This window comes from Xiphophorus maculatus, chromosome 1 (assembly GCF_002775205.1).
Source record: "Xiphophorus maculatus strain JP 163 A chromosome 1, X_maculatus-5.0-male, whole genome shotgun sequence".
Lineage (NCBI taxonomy): Eukaryota > Metazoa > Chordata > Actinopteri > Cyprinodontiformes > Poeciliidae > Xiphophorus > Xiphophorus maculatus.
The window spans coordinates 22,375,697-22,401,210 of NC_036443.1; the positions used below are offsets into that span (position 1 = coordinate 22,375,697).

At 37.1% G+C, this 25,514-nt stretch overlaps 3 protein-coding genes across 5 annotated transcripts; 2 read left to right on the forward strand and 1 right to left on the reverse strand.

Moving 5' to 3' along the window:
- Window positions 1-423: 423 nt before the first annotated feature.
- On the reverse strand, window positions 424-1,704 carry LOC111610567 (testis-expressed protein 49-like). The gene is made up of 4 exons (XM_023345183.1): window positions 1,511-1,704; window positions 891-1,064; window positions 680-803; window positions 424-595 (listed from the first exon to the last, which is right to left on the reverse strand). Exons 1-4 carry the CDS (start codon window positions 1,599-1,601, stop codon window positions 547-549), a joined length of 438 nt encoding a protein of 145 aa, XP_023200951.1. The 5' UTR covers window positions 1,602-1,704; the 3' UTR covers window positions 424-546.
- A 1,370-nt stretch (window positions 1,705-3,074) lies between these two features.
- LOC102222093 (polypeptide N-acetylgalactosaminyltransferase 6-like) lies at window positions 3,075-11,931 on the forward strand. 2 transcript variants are annotated; one of them, XM_023345104.1, is made up of 11 exons: window positions 3,075-3,182; window positions 3,875-4,081; window positions 4,194-4,366; window positions 5,505-5,654; window positions 5,810-6,044; window positions 7,070-7,187; window positions 7,718-7,918; window positions 8,015-8,146; window positions 8,285-8,386; window positions 9,926-10,075; window positions 10,249-11,931. In XM_023345104.1, the coding sequence occupies exons 2-11, from the start codon at window positions 3,963-3,965 to the stop codon at window positions 10,369-10,371; spliced, it is 1,503 nt and encodes a 500-aa protein (XP_023200872.1). In that variant the 5' UTR covers window positions 3,075-3,182; window positions 3,875-3,962; the 3' UTR covers window positions 10,372-11,931. The 2 variants fall into 2 exon arrangements, with proteins under 2 accessions (XP_023200872.1, XP_023200848.1); XM_023345080.1 differs by having other exon boundaries at window positions 3,076-3,182; window positions 3,631-4,081.
- Window positions 11,932-12,739: 808 nt separating this feature from the next.
- On the forward strand, window positions 12,740-24,669 carry LOC102232098 (glucose-6-phosphate 1-dehydrogenase). Of its 2 annotated transcripts, none has more exons than XM_023340019.1 (14): window positions 12,740-12,893; window positions 15,220-15,285; window positions 15,506-15,624; window positions 18,200-18,237; window positions 18,351-18,459; window positions 18,553-18,770; window positions 20,335-20,493; window positions 20,822-20,947; window positions 21,915-22,008; window positions 22,095-22,281; window positions 22,358-22,593; window positions 23,433-23,509; window positions 23,678-23,770; window positions 23,868-24,669. In XM_023340019.1, the coding sequence occupies exons 3-14, from the start codon at window positions 15,511-15,513 to the stop codon at window positions 23,956-23,958; spliced, it is 1,542 nt and encodes a 513-aa protein (XP_023195787.1). In that variant the 5' UTR covers window positions 12,740-12,893; window positions 15,220-15,285; window positions 15,506-15,510; the 3' UTR covers window positions 23,959-24,669. The 2 variants fall into 2 exon arrangements, with proteins under 2 accessions (XP_023195787.1, XP_005801804.1); XM_005801747.3 differs by having other exon boundaries at window positions 12,740-12,889.
- The last annotated feature ends 845 nt before the right edge of the window (window positions 24,670-25,514 follow it).

Sequence of the window (25,514 nt, forward strand, 5' to 3'; positions counted from 1 at the left end):
TTTCTGAATTTTCAATTAATAAATACATTATTAATCCCATAGCAAAACATTTTTTTTGTAATTGCTCATGTTATCTGAATTTCAGTGAATACAACTCTTTACAGCTCAAAAAACAACTTATTAGAATAATGTCAGCATGTACATTTTGTATTTACTAGAGATTTAACAGAGTACTATAGCACTGTTATAGCACATTTCATAGTGCACAATTAAAATAGTGTACAATATCCATTAATTAGAGCAATTATTTGTTAAATATATGTACTTAAGGCCACATTTTGTACTTTTGATTTGTGATTGTCTGTGTGTTGCTGAGAGTCTTGGCCAAATTTCTCTTAAAAAAAGAAATTTTTAATCTCAACGAGACAAACCCGGTTACATGCATACATACAAACACTTATATATAAAAAGAAACAACCAATAGGAACAACAAAGTAATTAAATTTTATTCAATAAAATAAGATTGAAGAGTCAAAAAGTTGCAGGCTTTTTTTTTGACTTTCAAAACAACAGCTTCTGCTTCATGAAGCCAAAACATGAGGGAGGTCAGAACAAGCTGAAGTCTCGGTGTATCAAGGTCATTGTACCAACGAACCTGGGAAAACAACAGTTGGATTATACAGACAGAGGCCTAGATTGGTGGAAAAGTCTATTTATGTGTTATGGTAATGATACTCGCCTTGTCATCTCGCTGATTTTTTGAGGAAACCTTTGGCATTGGGTCCATGGTTCAGTGCTCATGTGTCTCATCCATCCGTACTTCTGGTTTTCTGTCAGAGGTATTACATACAGCTGGTTGGGAACTGGAGGACAGAAGAGGCTTTTAGTTTTTGTTGCAAACTTCTAAAGGAACCCATAACAAGTGTTTTTTTTAAAGTCTGCTAGCTTACGCCTGGGTGGTTGAGCCTTTTTCACCATTTCTGCGTATCGCTGATGACTCCCTCGATGATCATCAACGCTGTAGCAATGAGGCTGTAGTAGTACTTTGGTCACTTCTGGGTTTATGAGGGTTCCTTGTTCTTTAACCAATGGCTGAAATTCTCTTCTGACTGTAAAACAGTCATCTAAAAACAGAAATGTTTCAACGGATGAAGCTAATTATTACAGTGACTTAGCTCTTAAACTTTTTTCCCCCTAAAAATCATTGAAATGTGTTTTTACTTACTACAAGGGCAATTTGCTGAACTCAGATTTTTATGTTCTACTCATCAGTATAAAGACATTGAATTATTTAATCAGTAAAGTACTTTTATGTTTATTTATTCTATTTCTGTTTTTTTTAAATTATTTTAACTCATGTCTTTTAATGCATGCCTGTCTAATTCTTGAATAAAGTTATATGGCGCTGGAGTTTGACACTAGTTTTAACTTTTAAATAAATGACTGCACTTTTATTTAAACTTAATTACAAAACATTTTAACTGAATGCTGAGGTCTGTTTTGACTGAGGTTGCAGCCATGATAAATCTAGAGTTCAGCACAGCTAAGGCTTAGCCTAGCTTCTTCTTACCCTGAGACGGAGGCACTCCCCGGGGATTTATGAGCATGTTATCACCGATTGGGTTTTGATAACCCAGCTGGGTCAAGCCGAAGAAAGTCATATGTGTTACGGATCCTTTATCCAGTCGATGTCCTGTTCACTACACCTAGCTTTCAAAAATAACCATAACTTTGTTTACGTGTTACCTTGGCAACAAACCCCGCCCTCATTACGCGACGAACGACAGGAGATTCTATCTATCTATCTATCTATCTATCTATCTATCTATCTATCTATCTATCTATCTATCTATCTATCTATCTATCTATCTATCTATCTATCTATCTATCTATCTATCTATCTATCTATCTATCTATCTATCTATCTTACAAAAGACTCACTTAAAATACTCATACATTGAATATTGTTTTCTTTGCTTTTTAATTATCTCTGGCTTAATTAACTGTATGACAAACATACAAGAGGATTTTTTATTTTTATTTTTTTTGCTTTTGTAATGAAGTCGTGTTGCTTGCTAATCTTCTTAGCCCAAAAGTCAATCCTTTCTTCTCTATTGTTAACGGGTAGATTAAGGAAAGTGCTGCACATCAATGAATTCCTGATCATGCAGTAAATACATCCTAAAACCCCATTAAAGTTATACAGATTTTTGAGAGAGCCACCATGAAATAAAACATAAGGTTTCTTCCAAATGTCATGTTTACTAGCCTTTACGTCCGAACTTTAAACCTGTTATTATTATTATTATTATTATTTGCAACATTACATTGACAGTTTAAGTCTGTCTAAGATTGCCAGAGTCAAGAACTTACTCCAGTTCTGTCACTAGGTGGGAGAACTGGTGCACCCTGACTGGACAGGTCATCACTCTCTCTTATTAGCAACACAGATACCCACATGATACAAAAACACAACACATAACAGACAGCCATGCATGAACACAATCAAATCTACAGAGTGGCTCAATTGTGTTTCTTTTTCGACTGTTGGAGAAAGCGTCAGAGATGAACCCAGAAAGGAGATGGAAACTCCAGATCTTCTTGTTATGAAGACTTACAATTAAGACAGAAATTCAGTAAAAACTACCTCTTAAACAGAAATATATAGAACCTATGTTGTTCCCTTTTGTTTGAATTAAAGAGAGCTTTTTATGTGAAGAACATATTTTTCCAATTTACGATAATGGTTAGTAATTTTCGGTTGAGCTCCTTACTGGAGCACTGGAGTCACTATGACTTATGAATTAAACTTTGTAAGTTTGAATAAATAATCATGACTTGACTATTTAACAATGGATTGGTTTGTATTGTTTTTTTTTTTTCATTTTCTTCTGCCATTTACCTTAGACAAACATTTACTAGTCTGAGAAATCCTGCAGAAGGTGCTCTTACTCTCCTTCCTCTCATAACCGGATAAACGTGATCTTACAAGAAATGCAATTTAAAAGTAAAATGGAAGTTAAAAATAACTCAGCCGAAGTGAAACCAGGAATAAAGAACAGATTTCCTGGCTGTCTGTCCACAACTGCATGACTGAGTCAGATGTTTTTAACCGGTTTGAGCGGTTGCAAACACTCCTTGATCCACACTGACCCGACTGAGCACCTGTGCACTTCATTGTTAGAGTCTCTGTAAGACGTGGGATGCAAACAGGACAACACAGAGATAAATTACAGCAAAAAGTAAGTACTTTTCTTATTTAATAAAGACAGTGTTGTTAGTTAGTCAAAAACACAGGTTTGCTAAAGTTATTTTTCAAACATTATGGTCTTTGTAAATGATTGAAGGATCTTCTAACAAATGATCACATCGATGCTTGATCAGGACCTTCCTAGTGTTTTTTTATCTTGTCAAATTAGTTACCTCATATTTAAGTCACTACTTCATTCATTTCCTGATAAGTTTTCTGTCATTGTTAAAATGATTGGGGCTTGTATTACTGTTTAAATAAGACAGCAATAACTTTTTGAATAGTCAAATATATGCAAATAAAGAATTTGTTTTTTCCAAGCATGACGTAAAGGGGATTTTTTAGACTGCAGCTGTTGATCAGGTGAAATAACTATTTACATTTTTATATACTTTTTTGTTGTCTATAATGTTGCGTTTTGTTTATTTTTCTCTTCTCAGGTCCCCATCTCTCTCTGAATATCATGCATTTTTATTTGCTTCGACATAAACGCTCAGTGAAGATAGCATTTTTCAGTTTTTTGTGTTTTTCTTTCATTATATACTTCTACATCAACTACACAACGACACAGCATTCCCCTCACCTTCCCAAGGGAAGTGTGGGGAAACTCAGTGGATCCGTCCCTGACCAGACCACCATGTTTACAAATTCCTCTGTCCTCAAATGTCCTCCTGGATTTTACAGCAAGCAGGAGCTCAGGCCTCACTTTCGGAGGCCTTACCAAGATCACTGGGAACCAGGAGTAGACGGCAAGCCATTCGTGTGGCGCTCTATGACTGCTGAGGAACAGAAAGAGGAATCAAGTGGTTTCAAGAAAAACCAGTTCAACCAGTTTGCCAGCGATCGCATCTCTCTGCACCGGGATCTAGGAAAAGACACACGGCATCCAGAGTGAGTTTATCTCAGGAGAACATCGTTTATTGGCGACATCACCCTTCAGGCAAGAGATAAATCTATGCGTTGTTAAAAAGCTGCCTCTTAACTTCCAGTCTGGCTCTGACAGCTGCTTGAAGCAGAAGTTTTTGAGATGTCCCGGCCTTCCAACCACCAGCGTGATCATAGTGTTTCACAACGAGGCCTGGTCTACTCTGCTCAGGACCGTCCACAGCGTCCTGCACACAGCTCCTGCTGCTCTGCTCACAGAGATCTTACTGGTGGACGACGCCAGCACAGATGGTGAGTGAGATCACTGGTAATTAATGATATATCTTAATGCTTTCACATACTGTACACAGTGCCTTGCAGAAAGTATTCACAATGCCTCAACTTTCCCTTTTCATGAGGGAAACAAAAACCTATGTGTATTTATTTGGGATTTTATGAGAAATACCATCCCAAGAAAGCAGATAACTATTAAATCTAAGGTAAATGATACGTACTTTAGGTTTTTTTTTATTTTCTCTTTTTATGGTTACCTTCAAGAAAAGTGTTAACTGCCCCCAGAAGTCACAGAGTAGAGTTCACTTGTGTTTGATTCAACCTCAGGTTAAATCCGTTTGATCCGTGAAGGTTTCAGAAATGAATAAATAAAAGTAATGAAGACCAAGAGGCACAGCAGACAAGTCAGGGATAAAACTGTGGAGCTTTTCCTAAACATTTTTCATCGATCATCTATAAATGGAAAGAACACAACTGCAAACCTACCAAGATCTAACTAACCACCTAAACTGAAAGGAGATCATTGATCCGAGAGTCTATTGATACTCTGGAGGAGCTGCAGAGCTAATCTTAAACAACATCAGGAAAATTATGTCATGCACTCCAAACTGCTGGTCTTTATGGAAGATTTGCTATAAGCCTGAAAATGTTTCCAATGAGTCATTTTGCAACACATGTGGAATAAGGTAATTTGGTCAGGTGGGAACAAAAGTGAATTTCTTGGCCTAGATGCAAAATGTACCGAAATATGGGGCTGGCAGCATTGTGCTGTGGAGATGCATTTTTTCCTTAACTGGAAGGGAGCTGGTCAGAGTTAATGGAAAGATGTGAGGAGCTAAAAACAGAACAATGCTAAATGGAAAAAGCTTTATGGTGAGCAGAGATTCACTCTCCAGCAGGAAAGGAAGTGATTTGCAGCAAGAGTTGAAAAAATATGGGTTGTGTTAAAGCGTTTTTATGTTTGAAAATGTCCTAAAAATCTGAATAAATATTTAAGTGTTTAAAACATATTTTTTCTGCATTCAGAGTGCAAATATGCAGTAAATCACAACCCTTCTAACTTCAATATAACTCCAATGTGAAGACATGCAAAATGCCAGATTTCATTACTAATATTTGCCCTCCCTCAGCTCTAATTTTGTATTTATGTCGTCAGATCTCTTAAAGACTCCACTGGATGAATATGTGCAGAGGCTGCGAATAGTGCGTGTCCTGCGTCAGAAGGAGAGAAAAGGCCTGATCACAGCCAGGCTGATGGGAGCTCAGGCTGCACAGGGGGAGGTCCTTACCTTCCTAGATTCCCACTGTGAGTTTGTAGTTTTGTTGTTTTTTACATGCAGAGGACAAATATTTGGCTTGGCGATGTGTTTTGTTATTACAATAGCATTTCTATGCAGCAGTATTTCATATAATAGTTTCCAGCTTGTGAAAATATGTTTCAGTTTTCTTTTTATTTTATAGGTGAATGTTTCCCTGGCTGGCTGGAGCCTCTTCTGGCTCGAATAGCTGAAGAGCCCAGAGCCGTGGTGAGCCCAAGAATCACGTCTATCGATAGTCACAGCCTGAGATTTCACAAACCAGTGCCTGAACCGCAAAACTACAGCCGAGGAAATTTTGATTGGAGACTCAAGTTTGGATGGGAACGTGTTCCAGACAAGGAGAAGAAGCACAGAAAGAATGAGACATACCCTATCAGGTAAATACAAATAGATACAATAAAGACAGTATAAGTTTCATCAAGTTGTAACCTTTTAATACAAAGAACAATAAATATACATCACAACTACCCGTTAAATTATTTTTCTCTGATTTTACTGAAATAATTGATGAAATTACATTTGTCTTTCTTGATAAAGAGGTTGGAGCTCATTTTTGATGTGAAGTAATTTAGATTTTTGATCTGTTGGGTTTGCTTAGAAACTTTGAATAATTAATTGAATGTATGTGAGATTAAATTAAAATTACTTTTTGTAGTGCCTTAAGACGACATTTGTAGTGGATTTGCACAATATAAACAAAGGCTACGTTCACACTGCAGCCTGAAGTGAACCAATTCTGATTTTTTTTTTTTGTCAAATAGCATTTATTTGCCGTGGCCGTTATGGTTCACACTTCCAAATATATGTGACCTGTATGTGATCTCCAGTGTGAGCTGCAAACCCGCATGCGCAGTAGAGGGCGCAATAACATCACACATAGAGAGAAGAAGAAGAAGAAGAAGAAGAAGAAGTGTTTGCGGAAGTAAACATGTATCCTAACGGTGGAGCATATCTTACGATTTTTAAAGTTGCTGCCCGACCGGAGCAGCTCTTTAACAACTTAATCCTCACTATTGTCCGCCATGGTTATTTTTCCCTCTTGCGCCTATCAGGTGCGCAGAATAGTCGGATGAAGGCGACCTGGCCGTTAGGACACATTTGAATCGGATACCCAAGTGGTCTGGGTCTCATTCGGAAAAAATCCGACCAGTTTTGTTCAGACTGCCATAAAGGTCAGATACAGGTCATATTACGTCAAAAAAAAAAAAAAAAAATCGGAATTGGGTCACTTGGCAGTCTGAACGCTGCCGAATTGAATTTAATTGAATTGAATTATTTTCTAAGTGAAAGAGAACTCTGCTCATACCATGAATTTACTCAATAGATTAAGTTTGTTTTTGAATCTTACATAAATATACTTTGACATTGCTGCTGTAAGTAACATTGCCGTCATATTTTGCAGAACGCCTACCTTCGCTGGTGGCCTGTTCTCTATTTTGAAATCCTACTTTGAGCAAATTGGATCCTATGATGACCAGATGGAGTTCTGGGGAGGGGAGAATCTAGAAATGTCTTTCAGGGTAAGAAATGTACATGAAATGCAGTGCAAGCTTAAATCGTACCATTTAAGCTTGTTAGCATTGTTCTATATTCTACAGATTAGCACAAGTATTGCAGATTGGTTAAGTGGAAGGACTCTCCTCCTGGCTCTGATAGAACCACAGAGAGGAGGCAGAGGAGCTCTTTTTTTTCACAGATTATCTGACTCGTATTATACTGTCAAGACATAATGACAGTTTTAACAAATATGTAAAAAACACAATTTTTTATAAAAGTTATACTGCAGCTTTTATGGAGAAATAATTTTTAAAACAATATATCTCTTTTCCTTGCACTTGAAGTTCTTGCTAACTTCCTTTCCTTTGTCACATTAAGTCAAAAATACTTTGTACCTCATTAATTCAAAATTCTTCAAAATGACATCTTAACAAATAACATTAAGATTTATGATGTGAAAGAATTCAAGCATTATGAATACTTTTGCAAGGCACCACATGCCTTGAAATTTTTTAGTTAAAGTGTTCTCTTGCCATGTTTTTCTATGTTGCAGGTTTGGCAGTGTGGAGGCCTCTTAGAGATCGTTCCTTGTTCTGTTGTCGGCCACATTTTCCGCAAGAAGAGCCCTCACAGGTTTCCAAATGGTAGCATAACCATCCTCCGCAACCTGGTGCGTCTGGCTGAGGTCTGGATGGATGACTACAAGTGGGTCTTCTATCGCGCAAACAGAAAGGCTGCCTCAATTTTTCGAACAGTAAGAATAAATAATATCTTGAAATTAAGCATTTTATTATTGCTTTGCCATTATTCACATAACCTTGTTGTTTATATGTTTTCATTTACTTCCCAGGACTCATACGGCGATGTTTCTGACCGCCGTAAACTCAGAGAAAAACTTAACTGCAAGGACTTTTCTTGGTACCTGAACAATATTTACCCAGAGGCATATGTCCCTGAAATCAGGCCCATCATCTATGGACAGGTACCTAGTTTGTCTTCCAACTGTTTGTGTTTTACAAAAAATTTTGACTGCATTGTTAAGATGTTGTCAAGTAAGGTATTCAGAGATTCAGATTCACAAACCTCACAGTTCATCATTTTGTTGTTCATTATAATGAAGTTAAACAACACCGGTTGTGACTGCCGGCTGGATGTGGGAAGAGTCAGAAAGCGCTGGGAGGAGGGCCAAATCTTCAAATGTAACAACCGAGGTGAAGCGCAGGTATTGCACCTTTGGTCAAATCAGCTTTTCTAAGACAAGATCCCACATTATAATTATGTATCTATTTTAAGAAAGTATATTTTGAGCACCTTGGAGTTTGATTTTGCATTTTGTGGGACCATTGTTTTTGTGAGTAGCTACAGTAAATGCAATTTCAAATAGAAAACTATGAATCAAACTTTTGTGAAAAGCAATGCCAAACAATAATAATAAAATAGTGCTCATGTACTTCTCATATACTTTTCATAATATAATTAGACAGACATTTTCATTACTCTCTGTTGGTTTATTATTGATAGTGGACAGCTCCTGAGAATGATAGAAAAGTTACCGGTGCATGATTAAAGTTCAAATAGTAATCTAATACAAACTAATCTGCCCTTTTATTGTATGAAATTAGGATGTTTGTCCTGCAAAACTGATTTCCTACTTTATCAACCATCAAGCTAGTTTAAATTCAACATGCAACCACCTCCTTTTTCCATTTGGCATCAGTGTTTTAAACATGGCTAGTTCTTATGCAGATATTTAAAATGCCATAAATAAACCAATCTTTCATTGCAGTAGAAAAATTCAAAATGACATTTCATAAGGCTGGAACATACCTAAAGAGGGATATTGAACGATGTCTCAAATAATCCAGCGTCCTCTCTTATATTCTTCCCTTCAGCTATAAGTTTTCTCCAGGATTTAGGTCTGGCCTCTGGTACTGAGACTGAGTACCAGAGGAAGGCTGATTCACTATCTAAGTAACCATGTCTGTGCTGATTTGGTCTTCAGATCATTGTTTTGTTGAAAGATCCAATAACAACCCATTTGTATTTTACTGACAGAGGACATTGGGTTCTTTGTTGAAGGTATTTGGTATTTCAAAGAGTTCATGGTGACAGTCACTCCAAGAAAAGGCCTATCAAACCGAATCAGCCCCAAAACATCTAAAGCACTCCATATGATTTATCAATGCACGTGAGGTGCTTTGCCATATATCATGCCTTGATTGATCAAAACACGTGGTTGTATTAAAGCTTTAGCAGCATTTAGCAAACTTCACATATTTGCATTTGTGATAGTGGGTCAGAAAATGCCTGGAGACATCATCCAGTTATAATTATGAGCTACCAGTTTGGCTGAAGTTCTCTAACAGTTTTTGTAGATTATTTACCTCCTAACATCCTCCTGACTAAAAATGATTTCTCACATAGGTCCTTATTCCTTCTTGACTGTCATGTTTCCAGTTGTTTTAAACTTTTTAATTATCGACCTGACTATTGACATGGGTTTAATTTAGACCAGACATCTGCAACCTGCGACTTCAGAGTCATATGCAATGCTCTGGCTCCTCCACAATGACTCTTAATTGCACAAACCAAAATTTTATGACTAATAATTTATATATAAAGACTATGGGAAACGTTTAGATTTTTTCCACAGTTGTTTTTGTTTGGAACTATAAATAACCTCATAAAGCAGTTTAAAAATATTAATAATAATGAAAGTGATCACTTTCTTCATCTGACCGTTATGTGTTTTCATTTCTAGTATTTTGAGTATACCTCCAAGAGAGAGATTCGACTCAGTGCTGCCAATCAGTTGTGCTTACATGCCGACTCTGAAATGGCTTTGGTTTTTCTTGAGCTGTGCGAATCGAAGGGAAAAGCAGCACAAGAGCAAATATGGATCTTCACAAAGGTGAATTAATATACAGTATTTCCACATCATCTATACCTTTTGCTGTTGCAACACTGGCTTTGTTGCAAAGGGAAGAAGAAAGATTTCAATTTCCTCATTCTTGCTGCTCAGTTGTGCACTTCTTAAATATTCAAAATGACATTCTACGTTTTTACTGTTTTTTTGTTTTTCAGAAAAACCAAATGAAGAACCCTTTATCAGGCAAGTGTTTGTCAGTCGCCGGTGGCAACGTGATTTTGTCTAAATGCAGATCCACCTCAGAGAATCAGAGCTGGGTCTTCATCCCAGCGAAGTAAGCGGCTTCGAGCATGTGGCCTGCCTCTGCTACCAGTGTTTCCTGAATAAGGTTTAAACATAAACAAATAAGGAAAGTGGTTCCCCTGAATCAAATCTTTGTACTGTGAACAAAGAGTTATTAATACTTATCTATTTCACACAAACCCAGAGGCTGTTATCTAAACATAATTTATTTTTTTCTCTTCTTTTCCTCCTTGTGGCTCAGACAGGAGATTATTGTAGACACAAATCAGTGCTGGTATTCAGTCAGAGGCCTAGAGGCCCCTACTGGATTGGAGTTCCTGAGCAGTTTATTTTGTATTTGACTGACTTTGTTAATCATATTACGGTAATTATGTTTGAATTATTATGCCCTGTCTTTGTGAAGCACTTTGTGATTTTCATCTTTAAAGGATTGCATATCATTTAAATTAACACTTTAACCATCTTAGTAAGTATTGCTACTTAATACCTACAGTAGCTTCAAACTGGACTTTAGAGAGTATTTTTCACCACATGATGGAACTTTATTTTTCCTTAATAAAGTTGAATGAGGAATATCTTAAAGCCACATTGAATAAAATGAAGCCTAACACTTTAACTTATTTGAGTTGTACATAGTGTGCACTAACAAGATGTGCTAACAATTTTATTGTTACTCACTTAATTGGTTAAAAATATTTATAGGGAGGGCGAGTGTTAGTGGGATTAATATTTGTTTTACTTTTAAGCATATTTTGTGTGGAATAGTGAGCATTTGAAAGTATGAACTCAATATGAATGGGTATGCATGAAGTTTAATAATATTATTTAAAGTCAAGTTATATATATAATTTATGTAAGTCATTGTAGCTACTTTTTGACCAACACAATAAAGTCATACATTTGTACTTGGCATTGGTTAATTTATTTAAAATGTGTGTATGTATGTTGGGGTACTTTTATTACATCTCTTTAATTGGGGTGACATTAATGTGGGTTCAGTTTGAAATCAAATTGTGTATTTTCCAAATTCTTTGTCAAAAATTCAACAGGAACAGCCTGTAAAGTCAGGGTAAGTTGGAGGTTCTGTGGTGCATTCAACATGTCTTGGAAACCAAACCAGCCAAAGTGTTAACAGATTGTTTATACCTGAAACTTTTATTATATTCAATAAACTTAGGAGTCAAATTAAAAACTAAATCAAGGCATTGCTGGCAACCTCCAACTTTCACAGTTGACATATTTACTTCACAAGGTGCTCTTACTATTTTAATGACTAGAAATTCAGAAAATCTGACCTCCAATTACAAAGATAACACACCTCTGAATGGCCCAGTGTTCAGTTTCCAACAAGGCTGTTATGTATAAAAACATGGGAAATGTTGCAGGTATAAACTGGTTATTATCTGGGCTTTTTTTTATTAAACTAGTGTGGACACAAAGTTTGTGGGTTTTTTAGTTTGTTTTTTTTGTGTGTGGGGGGGGGTTGCCGTGTTTTAAAACAAAAAGGGGAGAAAGTACAGTATCAATTAAATCCCACTTGTTTTTTCAACATTCACAATTTTATATTGTCATACTGAATAAACTGTTTTAATCAATATTTGTGAACTTGTGCTACATTTATGTAAATACAGGTTCCGGCTAAGGTCTGTTTTAAAAAGGCAAAAAGTACCTTGTATACATATTATTTTTAGAATTGTCTCCATACCTTAAAAGAGAGCCCAAAACAATGTTGCAACAGAGCTGGACCTATCAAGGTGATGCAACAAAGTTGCTGAAACACACCGAAAACAAAGAAGAAACATTGAAGCATGTGCTCTATTATAATCATATTGTTTATTTATTTTTTACTTTAGGCACAGGTGTCAAACTCTAGTCCTCGAGGGCCACAGTCCTGCAGTTTTTAGATGTGCCACAGGTACAAAACACTGGAATGAAATGGCTTAATTACCTCCTCCTTGTGTAGATCAGTTCTCCAGAGCCTTAATGACCTAATTATTCTGTTCAGGTGTGGTGCAGCAGAGGCACATCTAAAAGTTGCAGGACAGCGGCCCTTGAGGACTGGAGTATGACACCCCTGATTTAGGCATTAAAATACCAGAACTCACACATATTTCAGAATTATTTTCTGCCAGATTAAACAATTTTGCACTTGAAATATATTATGATTAGTTTTAAATATATGTAGATTATTTTATATGAGTAACTGATTAAAATAACATGCTCTAAGTTTGCTCTTTTACACTATAGTTTTCAGGAAAGCGTTTGTTTGGGGGCGGAGTCTCTTTATCTTTCGCCCCGCCCACACGCACATTCGATGACGTCACTCGCTTTTCTCAGCGATGGGATCTGCCGCGAGCGCTGGTGAGTTTGTGATAAACCAATAAAATCTCTCAGTTTTGCCTTGTCATCTCAACAGGGAAGTAGGCAGCACTTACAAATTCACGTCTCCGGGCTTGGCTTCCGTCGCAGGGAGGGAGTTTGCAGAAAGCCTGCGTCCCGTCTCCGGGTCGGTTCAGGATTTAATAGCCAGGTTGTCATCTTCTTAACAAACCTGTAAGTAAGTAGCAGGACTGCTCGCTTCACTGGTGTTAACTTTGACGGTTGTTATCGTTAGCTGCCGTTAAGCTAGAGGCTGTTAGCTTGCTGTGCGCTTCAGCTTGGGGTTTGTTTCTTGCTACAACAGCCTGTGAGACTTGGGGGTTGATGGCTGAGCTGGGATGAGAGCTTTGTTATCGGGCTTTAAGCACAGCTGCTGCTCATGAAAGCAATCACTCCTGATTGTCAACAAAGAGCTATATTTAAAGATAATGTTCGCTGCTGTCAGCTTTTGTGGTGCTGCAAGGTTTAACCCTCTAAATAGAGGATTTGGGGAGGATTTGACTAATATCATTACGGTTGGTTGTGTGCAGCCTTTTTGACATGAACCCAAAGGGCGTGAGGTGTGCTTTGTAAAAGAGACCTAGCATATCAGGAGAAAATATTGAACAAACTACTACCTCCTTATTAGTAGGAATTCACTGCTTTTTAGACTTTAAGCTAAATAAAGTTGCAATTGACTGGCATTTAGTAATGTTTTTTACAGTTTCAAGCAATGAGTCCTTGGCTTTCTGTTACTGTAGTATTTCTTAACATTTTTTCATTTGCTTGCTTAACTTCAGCTGATTTTAGTATTTTTTTAGTCGATCTAGTCTTTTTGTCTAAATCCTGAATGTTTGCAGTAATGTTAGTGAAATAATTTAACATGATACTAGTAAGTATAACAGTGATAATACAGTTTTTATGTTGTACATTTTCAGAAGTAGTGATTTCAACATGTTTTATGTGATGAATAAACTACCAAGTAAAATATAGTTATTTAAAAGGGCAATAAGCTTACAGCAACAATAAAAATGTAAGTGCTTCAGAGACAACGTGACAATACAAGAACAAAGATACTAAGAAAAATCTAATTAAAACTAATAAAAAAAGAGTTTTGAAGCTAAAAGTACTCAAAAAGTCAACATCTCTCAAAGCATTGGTAGATTATTGCATCTTCCCTCCTATGGTTAGTGACTACTCTGACTACTGGGATAGGCTCTACCACTGCCCCACCCGATAAACAGGGTTAAGTAGGATGTATGGCTTTTCTTTCTTTCTTTTTTTTTTGATTAATGGAAAACAATAAGCCCCGAATTTATGGTCTCGTTTAGCTTTAGCATATTTGAATAAGTAGTAGTTAAAAATTAATCTTTAGCCATTAAGTTACACATGAATGAAACCTGATTATTACTTTTAGGCTTCAGGAACATTAAAACATTGCTTATCTATTTACTTTATTGTTTTCAATTTAGCAATTTGTTTTGCAAGTCAGTGCAGACTGCAGTAACACTAAAGCAATATTTTGATAAATTTGAGGTGATGTGTGCTTTTTTTTTTGCTTGTACTTTAAAGATTTTTTTTACGAAAAACGGATGTAAGGCATATTACTGAAATTTAGAAATGAGCAAATATTCAAAAGGTTTTTCTTTAGTGTTGCATATTTAGTAATATCATGCATTACAGCTTGGACATAAAATATATGACATGTAGTGACAGAAAAAAATGTCAGGAAAAGAAAAGCATTTTTGCAGTTGGATAAAAAGCCTCCGCTTGCTTTGCATACTGTTGAGAATATTTCAAACTGCTTCATATGGTTTTTGTCTGGAATATTATTTTTAGATCGATATGTCTTCTAATGTTTATGAAAGCATCAGTTCTACTACTTTGAGTTTGAGGAGCAGATGGGGTATTACACAATCCTGAGGGCTCAGCAGAAGATGTCAAGCTTTATAAATTAAGAAGTCCCTTACAGTTACCTTTTATTATCCTTTTTATTAGAGTTCTGGAAAAAAAGTATTTACCCCCTTGCATATTTCTTTTGATTTGTTTTAGAAGAAATTTGAGATTATCAAAAATCAGACCAAAATAATTACATTATTCCAAAATTATGTTGTTCACCGATATTAAATTTAACTCCAACAACTCACATTATTACTAAAAACATCCTCAAGTAAAATTAATAGAACCATCTAGAAAAAGTTGTATGAGGAATGTATGATGCAACTTTTAAAGCAGTTCTGTCCAAAACCTTTAGACCATCTTGTTATTTAATACGAGAGTCGGTTCTTTTCAACTTTACCTTTTTCTCCAGGATGAGAAATAACTACTTTAACTCCTATAACGTTTTACAAATTGGCACCATGAACTGAAATTGTCACACTGTATTATAACAATAATTGAATTGGAATGTCTCGAATATCATTTTAATGTTTGATTGAATTATATGTTTCTGGATTTGTATTAATGCTGTTTGATTCATAAAGCCTTGGCATCAACTTGGTATCTCTTCCCGTGTCACTCTGCAGATCGCCACCGTCTCCAAAAACACGGACCCGGTCACCAGGAAGTGCCCTCAGACTCAGCCACACCTGGTAAGGCCTTCATAGAGTCCTGAACACCAGGTCATAAGGTCACTCTATGATACATGTAGGAACCAAACTGATGGTGATCTATCATGTCCTTCACACCTCTATGAATGATCCCATCTGTTGTAGACTTTAAAAACTTTTTGTTGAGTAAAACTTTGGGCATAATTCTGGCCTAATCCCCTTTATTTGCCTCTTCTTCTTTGTTTTTCTTCTGATTTTTCAGAGAAAATGACGCTTCCCCTCTCTCGTTCGGAGGTGTTCGGCGAGCTGCGCCAGGAGCTCTACGACGATGAAAAGTTCCACCAGTCCGATGTGCACATCTTCATCATCATGGGAGCGTCGGTGAGCATCCAGACCTGAGAGATTGCGACTGGTTCTCTCTGACCTGCCGTTTATATTTTTGGTTGTAGTTCCACTTTTAGGCTTGAACCTTTGGCCACTGTTTCCTGGAAAGTGTTTTGAAATAAAGAGAGTAACAATTGCGCTGATTTCAACAACCTGTGAGCAAATATCGCTTGATCCGCTTTCAAAACATCAAACTTTGATAGTTCCTCTTTGTGTTTTGGCAAAAAACTAAAAGATACTGTTTTTATTTTTTGCAGATTAAAGCCATACTTGGTGTTTTTCTGAAAAACGCTTCAGTTATCCAATTGTCTTTGTTGTTCCTCATGCATCTTTCTGTCATTAAATCTACTGGCTACTTCATCAGCTTAATTATAGGAGGGGGAAAAAGATTGTAGTTCCTGCTTTTCAATCGTCTGGTTTCAGGAACCATTTGATGCAATCTGCGACTATTAATTTCCTTCTTTCTTTTTGTCTTTCATAATAATTTGCTTAATCTTCCTTGTAGGTTTTCACTCTTTCATATTTCTCTTTCTCCTCTAGCAGTTTGTTCTTGAGACTTAAAGCTCAAGCGTCTGGTATTAAATCTCTAAAGAACCACTTTTGTTTTGAGGTTTTGACTGATGGTGTGCTTCTTTCTCCTGTAGAGTTTACTCTTTGTACAACAGAGTGGGCTTTTATTTTGCAGCGTCACTGTCTGTCAGCACTTTTCTTTCAATGGGATCTGCAGCCGTGTCAAGGACAAGGCCAGGCTGTGTTCAGCTGGTTGTGCCTCTTTTATGGATGTTTGGGTTGTAAAACTACTTTCTCTAATAGAGAGTTTGGCGCTTAACACAGAGAGATTCTTTATCCCGTCGTTGATTCCTTGACTTAGTTGTTTTTGGAGAATTGAAGTGTTGCGTCACAGGCTGTTGATCAGAGTAATGAGTGTAAATTCTCTCTGGAAGGAAACAATCTTAAACAAAGTGGCAGAGTTACAAGTTGGGGGAGCTCCCAGTCGAGGATTAGTGTTTTAGAGGGAAACGAGGAATAGCTAAGCTTGTTGGATTGCATTTGAGGTCAGAAGTTTATCGTTACGGGAATTACATTTTAATTAAGTTGACTTTTTATATTCAGGCATGTCACACATTTTGTACTTTAATTAAGGAGGCATTTTAATAGATTAGAATACCACTGGAAAGTTGATATCTGGATGTTCTGTTCAACTAATTTATTAAAGTAGCAGTGATGTATTTCAATTAATTTTGTTATTGCTAGATAATTTTCTCACAAAATTGGAATACTACATCCAGGACTGCAACTAACAATTATTTTAGCAATGGATTATTCAATCAAATATTCTGATTAATTGGATAGAAATTGGCACATTCTACCAGTTTAACCACTTAAACACAAGATGCAAGTCAATTATTTTTAAATGAAAAGAAAAAATACATTTTTAAATGCAGTGATAGACTTTCTTTAGTGAATGGTTGATTATCTGCAGCTAAGAAAATACTTCTAACATTAACTTGTGAAAACTCAGGCTGACTTTACAGCAATACAATGCTGTGATGAGCTGTTGGTTATTTATTTTTATTAACAGATTTAGAGCCCATATACTTCAGCTGATGAGTAATCTATTACTGAATTAGTTGACAATTATTTCAGTAATCGATACGTCATTATTAATCTGATTAATTGTTTCAGCCTTAATTACATCAAATAATAATGATAATAAAACCCTCTGTTATAGAAATGTTATGTTCTACAAAAATAATGAAGAAAAATTAGGGGAAAAAAAACATAATCTGTGATGTCCAGTGAAAAGTTTTCATTTAACCACTTAATACAGTATAGTATGTGAGTCAGTCAGTGACTGTTTGGGATGTGAAATCATAGCCAGGGTTTGGCCAAAAGTGCCAATCCCTGGATTAATGACCATATTATCACTGCACTTTATAAGCCAACAAATTAAACTCCACTGAAGTATTGGAGGAGGAAGATGAGAGATCCTAAAGCTGATAATGCGATCGATTTTCAATAGGCTGGCATTTCTGTTTATAAAAATCATTCTTTTGTGTTAATAAATTAAACAGAAACTGGATTTCAGATGAATTTAAGTAAATATTTGAGCAATATCTTTGTAGTTTATACAAGTTTTACTTTTTAATTTGAGTTATTGAAAAGAAATCCACTTTAATATTTCAGTTTATTCAGAGAGACTGTATATTGCTGTTGCTCATCCTTGGTTTCTGAGTTACTGCGATGCTTATCTGTCGTCGACAGACAAAGCAATAGTTGTGTAAATGTAGATTAGTTTTGAAGCAACAGGTTCTTCAGGAAGCAGCAGGTCCGTCAGTCTTTCAGTCTGTTGTGCCTTTGTGGTTTGCTTTTGTCCCAGTGGGATTACCAAGGTTGTGTAACTCTTGAATGAGACAAAGCTGTGTGTTTTATCCAACTATATGGAGTTATTAGTAATGCTGAACCAGATCTGGGTGTTGTGGCAAATGTGTTTTAAAGGAATGTATCTGGCTAAAACACTACAAAAATAAATGATTCCAACTCATTTCTAATGATGTGTTTGGGCCTGCAGGGGGATCTGGCAAAGAAAAAGATCTACCCAACTTTGTGGTAAGTGATCCTCAGTTGTAGAACAGAGCCTAATGGGGGGAAAAAGCTTCCTAATATGTAACGTCAGGAGTGGATAGTAATTAAAAAAAATCTTCTCCTGTTTTCTCTCCCAGGTGGTTGTTTAGAGATGGCCTCCTCCCTGAGGAGACATACTTTGTCGGCTTCGCTCGCTCCGACCTCACAGTGGATGCCATCCGAACTGCTTGCATGCCATTCATGAAGGTAGAATTTGACTTTTTGACATCTAGCTTCATAAAATTAAACTAAGTTACGTCCTACTTATAGCTGCGTCCACTTTGGTGCCCTCTGACGTAGGTGACGGAGATGGAAGCAGAGCGGTTGTCTGCTTTCTTCGCCAGAAACTCTTACATCAGCGGGAAATATGCAGAAGACGCTTCTTTCTCCAAACTCAATGCACACATGCTGGCTCTGCCGGGAGGACCAGAGGCTAACCGGCTGTTTTACCTGGCTCTGCCGCCGACAGTCTACCACGATGTCACCAAGAACATCAAGCAGCACTGCATGAGCACAAAGTCGGTACCAACTGGCCTCTGTATTTCTCTGCTCTTATTGTGTTTGTTCCACTTTCTGAATGGCATTGAACACACAACAGTGGCATGATCAGATGCTTGTGTGACAAAAGGAACCATCGGCAGATTTTTGATTGGAAATTTTCTACATTTAACTAAAAAGCTTTTCTTTGCTAGCTGCATTTATTTTCAGTGTCACTAAGCCGTTACTTTTTAAAACCACTTTTTGCTGCAAGTGTTTGGCGTGTGTCTCCACCAGCTCTGCACAAACATACAGCTCTGGAAAAAAATAAGAGCCCACTGCACTGAATCTCATTGAAAACCTCATGGTTATTCCACTAAAAACTGATTTCTGACCTCTTCCTGAGTCAAAACGTTAGTATTACTGTTTCTAAATTAATATGAAGTTGTTTTCTTTGCATTATTTGAGGCCTGAAAGCACTGCATCTATTTTGTCCTTCTGACCATTTCTCATTTTCTGCTGTTTCATTCTCAGTAGTTCATAGAATAAAAGAACAATGTTCATTTTACTCAAACTTATAGAAAGGAAAATCAGAAACCAATCACTTTAAGTGGTCTAGTAATTTTTTCCAAAGTTGTATACGATTGATTTATTTATTTTTACTTTTTTCCCCTCAGTTCCTCTTCACAAAAAAATCTCAGCCAGATTGAATGGAGGGGGAAAGAACAGCAACGTAGATGTTTTGCCACAGATTCCTTATCGGATTTCTGTCAGGACTTTAACTAGGCCATTCTAACACATGGATGTCCTTGACCTAAACCATTTCATCGTCCCGGTTGTACGTCTCGGGTTATGTGAACCTCCTTTTTACAGCATCTAATTATCTTTAATTTACCTTCTTTCTATTAAATTTGACCATGAAGAATGGCATTCCCACAGCATGACGCTGCCACTATGGTGTTTTACTGAGAGAGTGGTTTAGCCACGGTGAATTGCAGTCTCAATCTGCCACAAATAGCATTTTAGTCTTATTTGAAGAGAATAGTTTTTCCACATTTGCTTTTGACCAATTTATTCACACACAACTGGACTCACTAGTTGACGGAAAGTGGTTGCATTGAATTGAGTAAAGTGCACTGAATACAATTGCATGGCACATTTACAGAGTTTTATAAATGGTAAACATTTGGTGTTTCTCAGTAGGAGCTTTTGATTATTTCAAATGTCAAGCAAAAATAAATCAGAATTATTCTGCTTTCAGCTTCCTCTTCACTTCTTTGTCATGTAATTTACTTGATGTCTTCAGAATAGCTTAGTTTTGTGGTTAGGATTGTCAGGTGATGCCAAGAGGGCCTCTGGTTTTAATCTCTGCTAAGCGTAGCTTTCTTCGTGGTATTTAGTCGTCTTTTGTGTCTGTGGGAAAATCTCCAGCTTCCCACTGACCATGAACATAAATCAATAAATCAAGGGAGGGGCTTGGAAATGTGACTTTTTGAAGGAAAAGTGTGGAAATGTTGAAACTTTTTAAAATGTAATTGTTGAGACAAGCAAACTCATTCATGAGTTTTCTGAATGTTGAATCGTCTTCCTGTGTGTGTTGGTTAGGGGCTGGAACAGAGTGATTGTTGAGAAACCTTTTGGACACGACCTCCAGAGCTCAGAGGAGCTGTCCACACACCTCTCCTCCCTCTTCAGTGAGGATCAGATCTACCGTATCGATCACTATCTGGGCAAAGAAATGGTGCAGAACCTCATGGTGCTCAGGTACGAAAACCGTCCTCCCATCTTGCTATACTGCTTCAATTTTCTTTTTTGCTATATGATACTTGTAGCAGTGTCTGACTGACCTGCAGCATTTTAATAAAACCCAATGCACTCTCAGAGCTCTCTGTTTTTAATTTCATGCTGAAACGACTATCTGATTAAAGCAGGATTAAATTAAGTTGCTCTCTGTTTTTATAAAAGCTCCTGCGAGTCATCTAAATTAATCAAGAACAAAGCTGAATATAAATGTTTGTGTGTTGTCATGAGCAGCTGTCTGGTTGCTTTGTGTTCTGCTGAGCTTGGAATAATAATGTGGCGTTCTGTGCAGGTTTGGGAACCGAATCTTTGGGCCGATCTGGAACAGAGACAGTGTCGCCTGCGTTGTTCTCACCTTTAAAGAACCATTCGGCACTCAGGGGCGAGGAGGATACTTCGACGATTTTGGCATCATTCGGTGAGGGAGGGGGGGAAAAAACTGAAATGTACAAATATTTCACTACCGGTAGAACTATTTTAGAATAACCTTGATTTATAATGAATATCAATAAAAACTACACAAAGTATTAATGTTGTACAACATTATAATATTTTTTGCCAATATAGCAACTCTAAAAAAAAAAAAAAAATTCAAACATGTTGATTTTACTTTAAGAAAAACACCAACATCGCCCCCTGCTGTTAATGTGTAAACACCATTTCCTGTATGATACAAGTTAATTTTTATTAAATAAGGTTTGTTTTTTTTTTATTCCTGTTGATCATGTTTATGTTGATTTATCCATACTTTTAGGATAATTATGATACGGAAAGATGCAAAAATGACCAGGTTTTTCAGTGCTGGCCGTCTAAGTTGGCCGATCCCAGGCTCAGGGCATTTGCTGTATATCTTTCTCTTCCCTCTATTCTCCATTTCCTGTCCATTTACTATTCAGTGAATTTCTCCAGAGCATAAAAAAATCTTTAGAAAAAGAACATAAGTTGTCCTTGTTCAGTTTTTTCTCAAAGCTCCAGCTTCTATAAACATTTTTCATTATTGCTCTGTGTGTAGTTTTAGCCACATTTTGATGAGCAATACCTTACTAATACAGACTTTAAAAAACTGATCTGATGAAGGCTTAAAGCATAAATAAAAAGTTTGGTTTGTTGGTTCATTTGCCAATAGGAACCAGGCTTTTGAGTGGTTTTTTTTCATGTGGATTTTTTGATCTGGTTGAATAGAAGATTTTTGAGGGTGTGAGATTATTCTCATAGAATAAAAATGAATTGATTTTGCAGCTACTTGTAACAAATTAGGAAACATAAAATACATTTGCTTTACGGTGCTTAGTAGCTTCTACGTTTATCTGAACAGTTTCCTTGTGATCTCAGGCGTTATTGTGTCTTTTGTGTAACGATCTGTTTCTTCCCTTTGTCCCGATCAGAGATGTCATGCAGAACCACCTGCTCCAGATGCTCTGCTTGGTTGCCATGGAGAAACCAGCCTCCACCAGCTCCGACGATGTCAGGGATGAAAAGGTGCTGAATTTATCTGCTGCAAACAAACAAATGCTTCACATTTTCCATTATTACTGATTCGTTCAAAACCTATTTTCCTGCTGTAGGTGAAGGTGCTGAAGTGTATTACTCCAGTTTCCATGTCGGATGTGGTTTTGGGTCAGTATGTGGGGAATCCTGAGGGTGAAGGAGACGCTAAGCTGGGTTACCTCGACGATCCCACTGTACCGAAAGGATCGACTCAGGCCACCTTTGCCACGGCTGTGCTCTATGTGCACAACGAACGCTGGGATGGTAAAGAGAACCAACTCTTTAAAAGTTTAGCACTTTAATCTTCTTCTTGTAAGGCCTTGAAAATGTTCCTGCACAGGCGTCCCGTTCATCCTGCGCTGCGGGAAAGCTCTGAACGAGAGAAAAGCCGAGGTGCGGCTGCAGTTCACAGATGTCCCAGGAGACATTTTTGACAACAAGTGTCAGAGGAACGAGCTGGTGGTGCGAGTGCAACCCAACGAGGCGATTTATGCCAAGATGATGAGCAAGAAACCCGGAGTTTACTTCAGCCCTGAGGAAACGGAGCTGGACCTCACCTACAAGAGCAGATACAAGGCAGGCTGCACTTGATTTGTTTCTTATTTTAAACTTGTCAGTGCCATGACATCAAATGTAACTTTATTTCACATCAGAAGTTTACATGTGTGATTACTGTGCCTTTTAGCAATTTGAAAATGCCTCGATGATTATGTCATTGATTTGTAATCAATCTTGGAGGTATGAATGTGGTTTATTTTAAGAAAACAAACTGCTTCCTTGTTTGACATCATGGAAAAATGCAAAGATATCAGCCCAAATAACTTCTGGACTTTTACAAGTCTGGTATCTTTTTGAGTATAGAGACAAATAATCATATAGAAGCATAAGTATCCAAATTTATAGCCATCAGAGTTTGGTTTACTTGTGTATATATTACAAATATAAATTTTTACCAGCAAAGGGTAAAGTGAGGACCTTTTCCTGGTTCCTGTTATGCAGTTCTCTGTACTCTAGTTAAATTTGGAGGTATGATAGGAATTAAGTTGCGTGTAATTCAGAAAATAGCATAATGTGGAAATATTTAACCATCTCAAGACATCAAGAGGGACGTTTGGGCACAAATGGATCTTCCACATGGACATTAACCTGAATCATACAGCTAAGTCAGCTATAAAGGAGATTAAACACAATGACGACGTTTCAGAGTTGCTAGTTTGAAAATCACATATGAGAAATGCCACCTACAATTCTGACTCCGGCTTTTAGCTAATCGAAATAATTTTGGTAATCCCATCCAACCTAAAATAAGATTCTTGATTGGATTTGTCAGACAGTAAGGTGGGAAAATGTTTGAATAAGGTTATAAACATAAACCAGATGTTTCAAACAAACTAACGAAGTTTTTCTTTCCTCAGGATGTGAAACTCCCAGACGCTTACGAGCGACTCATCCTTGACGTGTTCTGTGGGAGCCAAATGCACTTTGTACGCAGGTCGGTTTCTATCCCACCTCACAAGCCTGTTAAATTTGGTAATCCTGCATGAGCTTCACTAGATGGCGCCAACGTGCATTACCAGTTTGTCTGGTCAGTTAAGATATTTGAGTTGCAAATAAGTTGATACTAAATTTTAAATATTGTGACTCTTCTTGTTGTCTGCAGTGATGAACTGAGAGAAGCATGGCGGATCTTCACCCCTATTCTCCATCAGATAGATAAAGAAAAGCCAAAGCCGATTCCTTATAAATATGGAAGGTAATGAATACAAATTCTGCCCTCTGGGGAAAATGTATATATATATTTTTTTCTTGCCATGAACCCAGTTTGTAACTTTTATTTTTTTCTTTCTCAGTCGTGGCCCCTCAGAAGCAGATGACCTAGTTAAGAGAGTTGGATTTCGTTATGAAGGCACTTACAAATGGGTCAACCCTCACAAACTTTGAATAGTAACGAGATGCAGGCGTAGGGACGAGCAGAGGTAGAGTAGGAGGGGTGCAGCAGAAAAAGTGAGCTATCCAGAAGAGCAAGAAACAAATTCAAAACATTTAATGTCCTCAGGTATTATGAATTAAGTGCAAGTGCCCAAGCAGTCATTGATACTTAATAATTATTTTTTTTGATACTGAAAAAATGTCTTACTTTATGGCGAGACCAACTTAGATCTAATTGACAAAAGCAATGAAGCTGAATTTAAGTTTCCAATCATGACTTGGTAAAAGGAACAAGCGAACATCGGCTGATGGCAGAACAACATGTGGACACCAGCTGTTGAGTCTTACACTTTTTTTTTATTTCTAACTTCTGATTGTAATGCTGTTAAACTTGCTCTGCATTGGTAGTAACATATATAAGATTATTGTTTTGCTTCCCCTGTTTGGGACCAAAGACATAGAAATACATAAATTATCACAAGCCTTTACGTTTTGTACAGAACAAGCTATACAAGCTGGGCCTGCATTCGCCCAACTCAAAGCTTCATTCCATTTTGTGTTTACATTTTTTGTTTTTCATTTATTGATTCTATATTTTGACACATCCAGGCAGCAGGTTTTTTGGCTACAAATCGGCTGGATGTAATATTGAATGCTGCTGCTCTCTTTATGTAACGGTAGCGATACTTCCATTTCTATTAATAAACTGGTTTTGCTTCTCTATTCTGTTTTATTGTTTTATGTTTTAAAGCCCAAAATAATTTGACACATTGAAAAGAATCAGGTTGACCTAAGGAAGCTACATAAAATCTAACAGGGAACTGTAGTCTCACCATTTAGTTTCACTTTGTACACCTCAGACCTCCAGCACAAATCAAGAGTTCTGTCATCTGCAGAAATACTCTGTTGATTAAGTCTGTTCTGGATTTCTTCTGTCATCTTTTGGGGCAGCAGCATCAGATCCAGGGACTTAAAAAGGCTCAACAACCCGATAAAGAGCGCTGGCTCTGTTCTGGGGACTGAAGAGGAAGATCTGGAGATTGTGTTGCAAAGAAGGATTCTTCATAAAATCAAGAAAAATTATGGACAACCCTGTCAATCATTAGACTACTTTACAGCAGTGAGTCTAGGGAGAGTTCAGAAAGACCAATTTACCTGACAGTCATGTCTTTGGACTGTGGGAGGAAGCCCAAGTACCTGGACAGAACCCAAGCATGCACATGGTGGCCCAGGACCTTCTTGCTGCAAGGCAACAGTGCTACCAACTGTGCCACTGTGCAGCCCATCACAAAATCACTGAACCATTAAAACACAAATGGCCTCCCTTATCTAAGTTGATGTCAGTGTATTACCTGCTAACCAAAAAAAAGAGACCAACACTTGCATAACTACAATCGTCCTCCAAAAACCTTTGAGAAAATATTTTGTGGACTACCAGGAAATACGTGGAACATTTTGGAAGTTTTGCATCCAGATAAATCTGGCATAAAACTAGCAGCAGCATTTGTAAAATAACATAAAAGAAGATAAAAAGAGGCTGTTTCAGGACTTAATTCAGCCATTAGTTT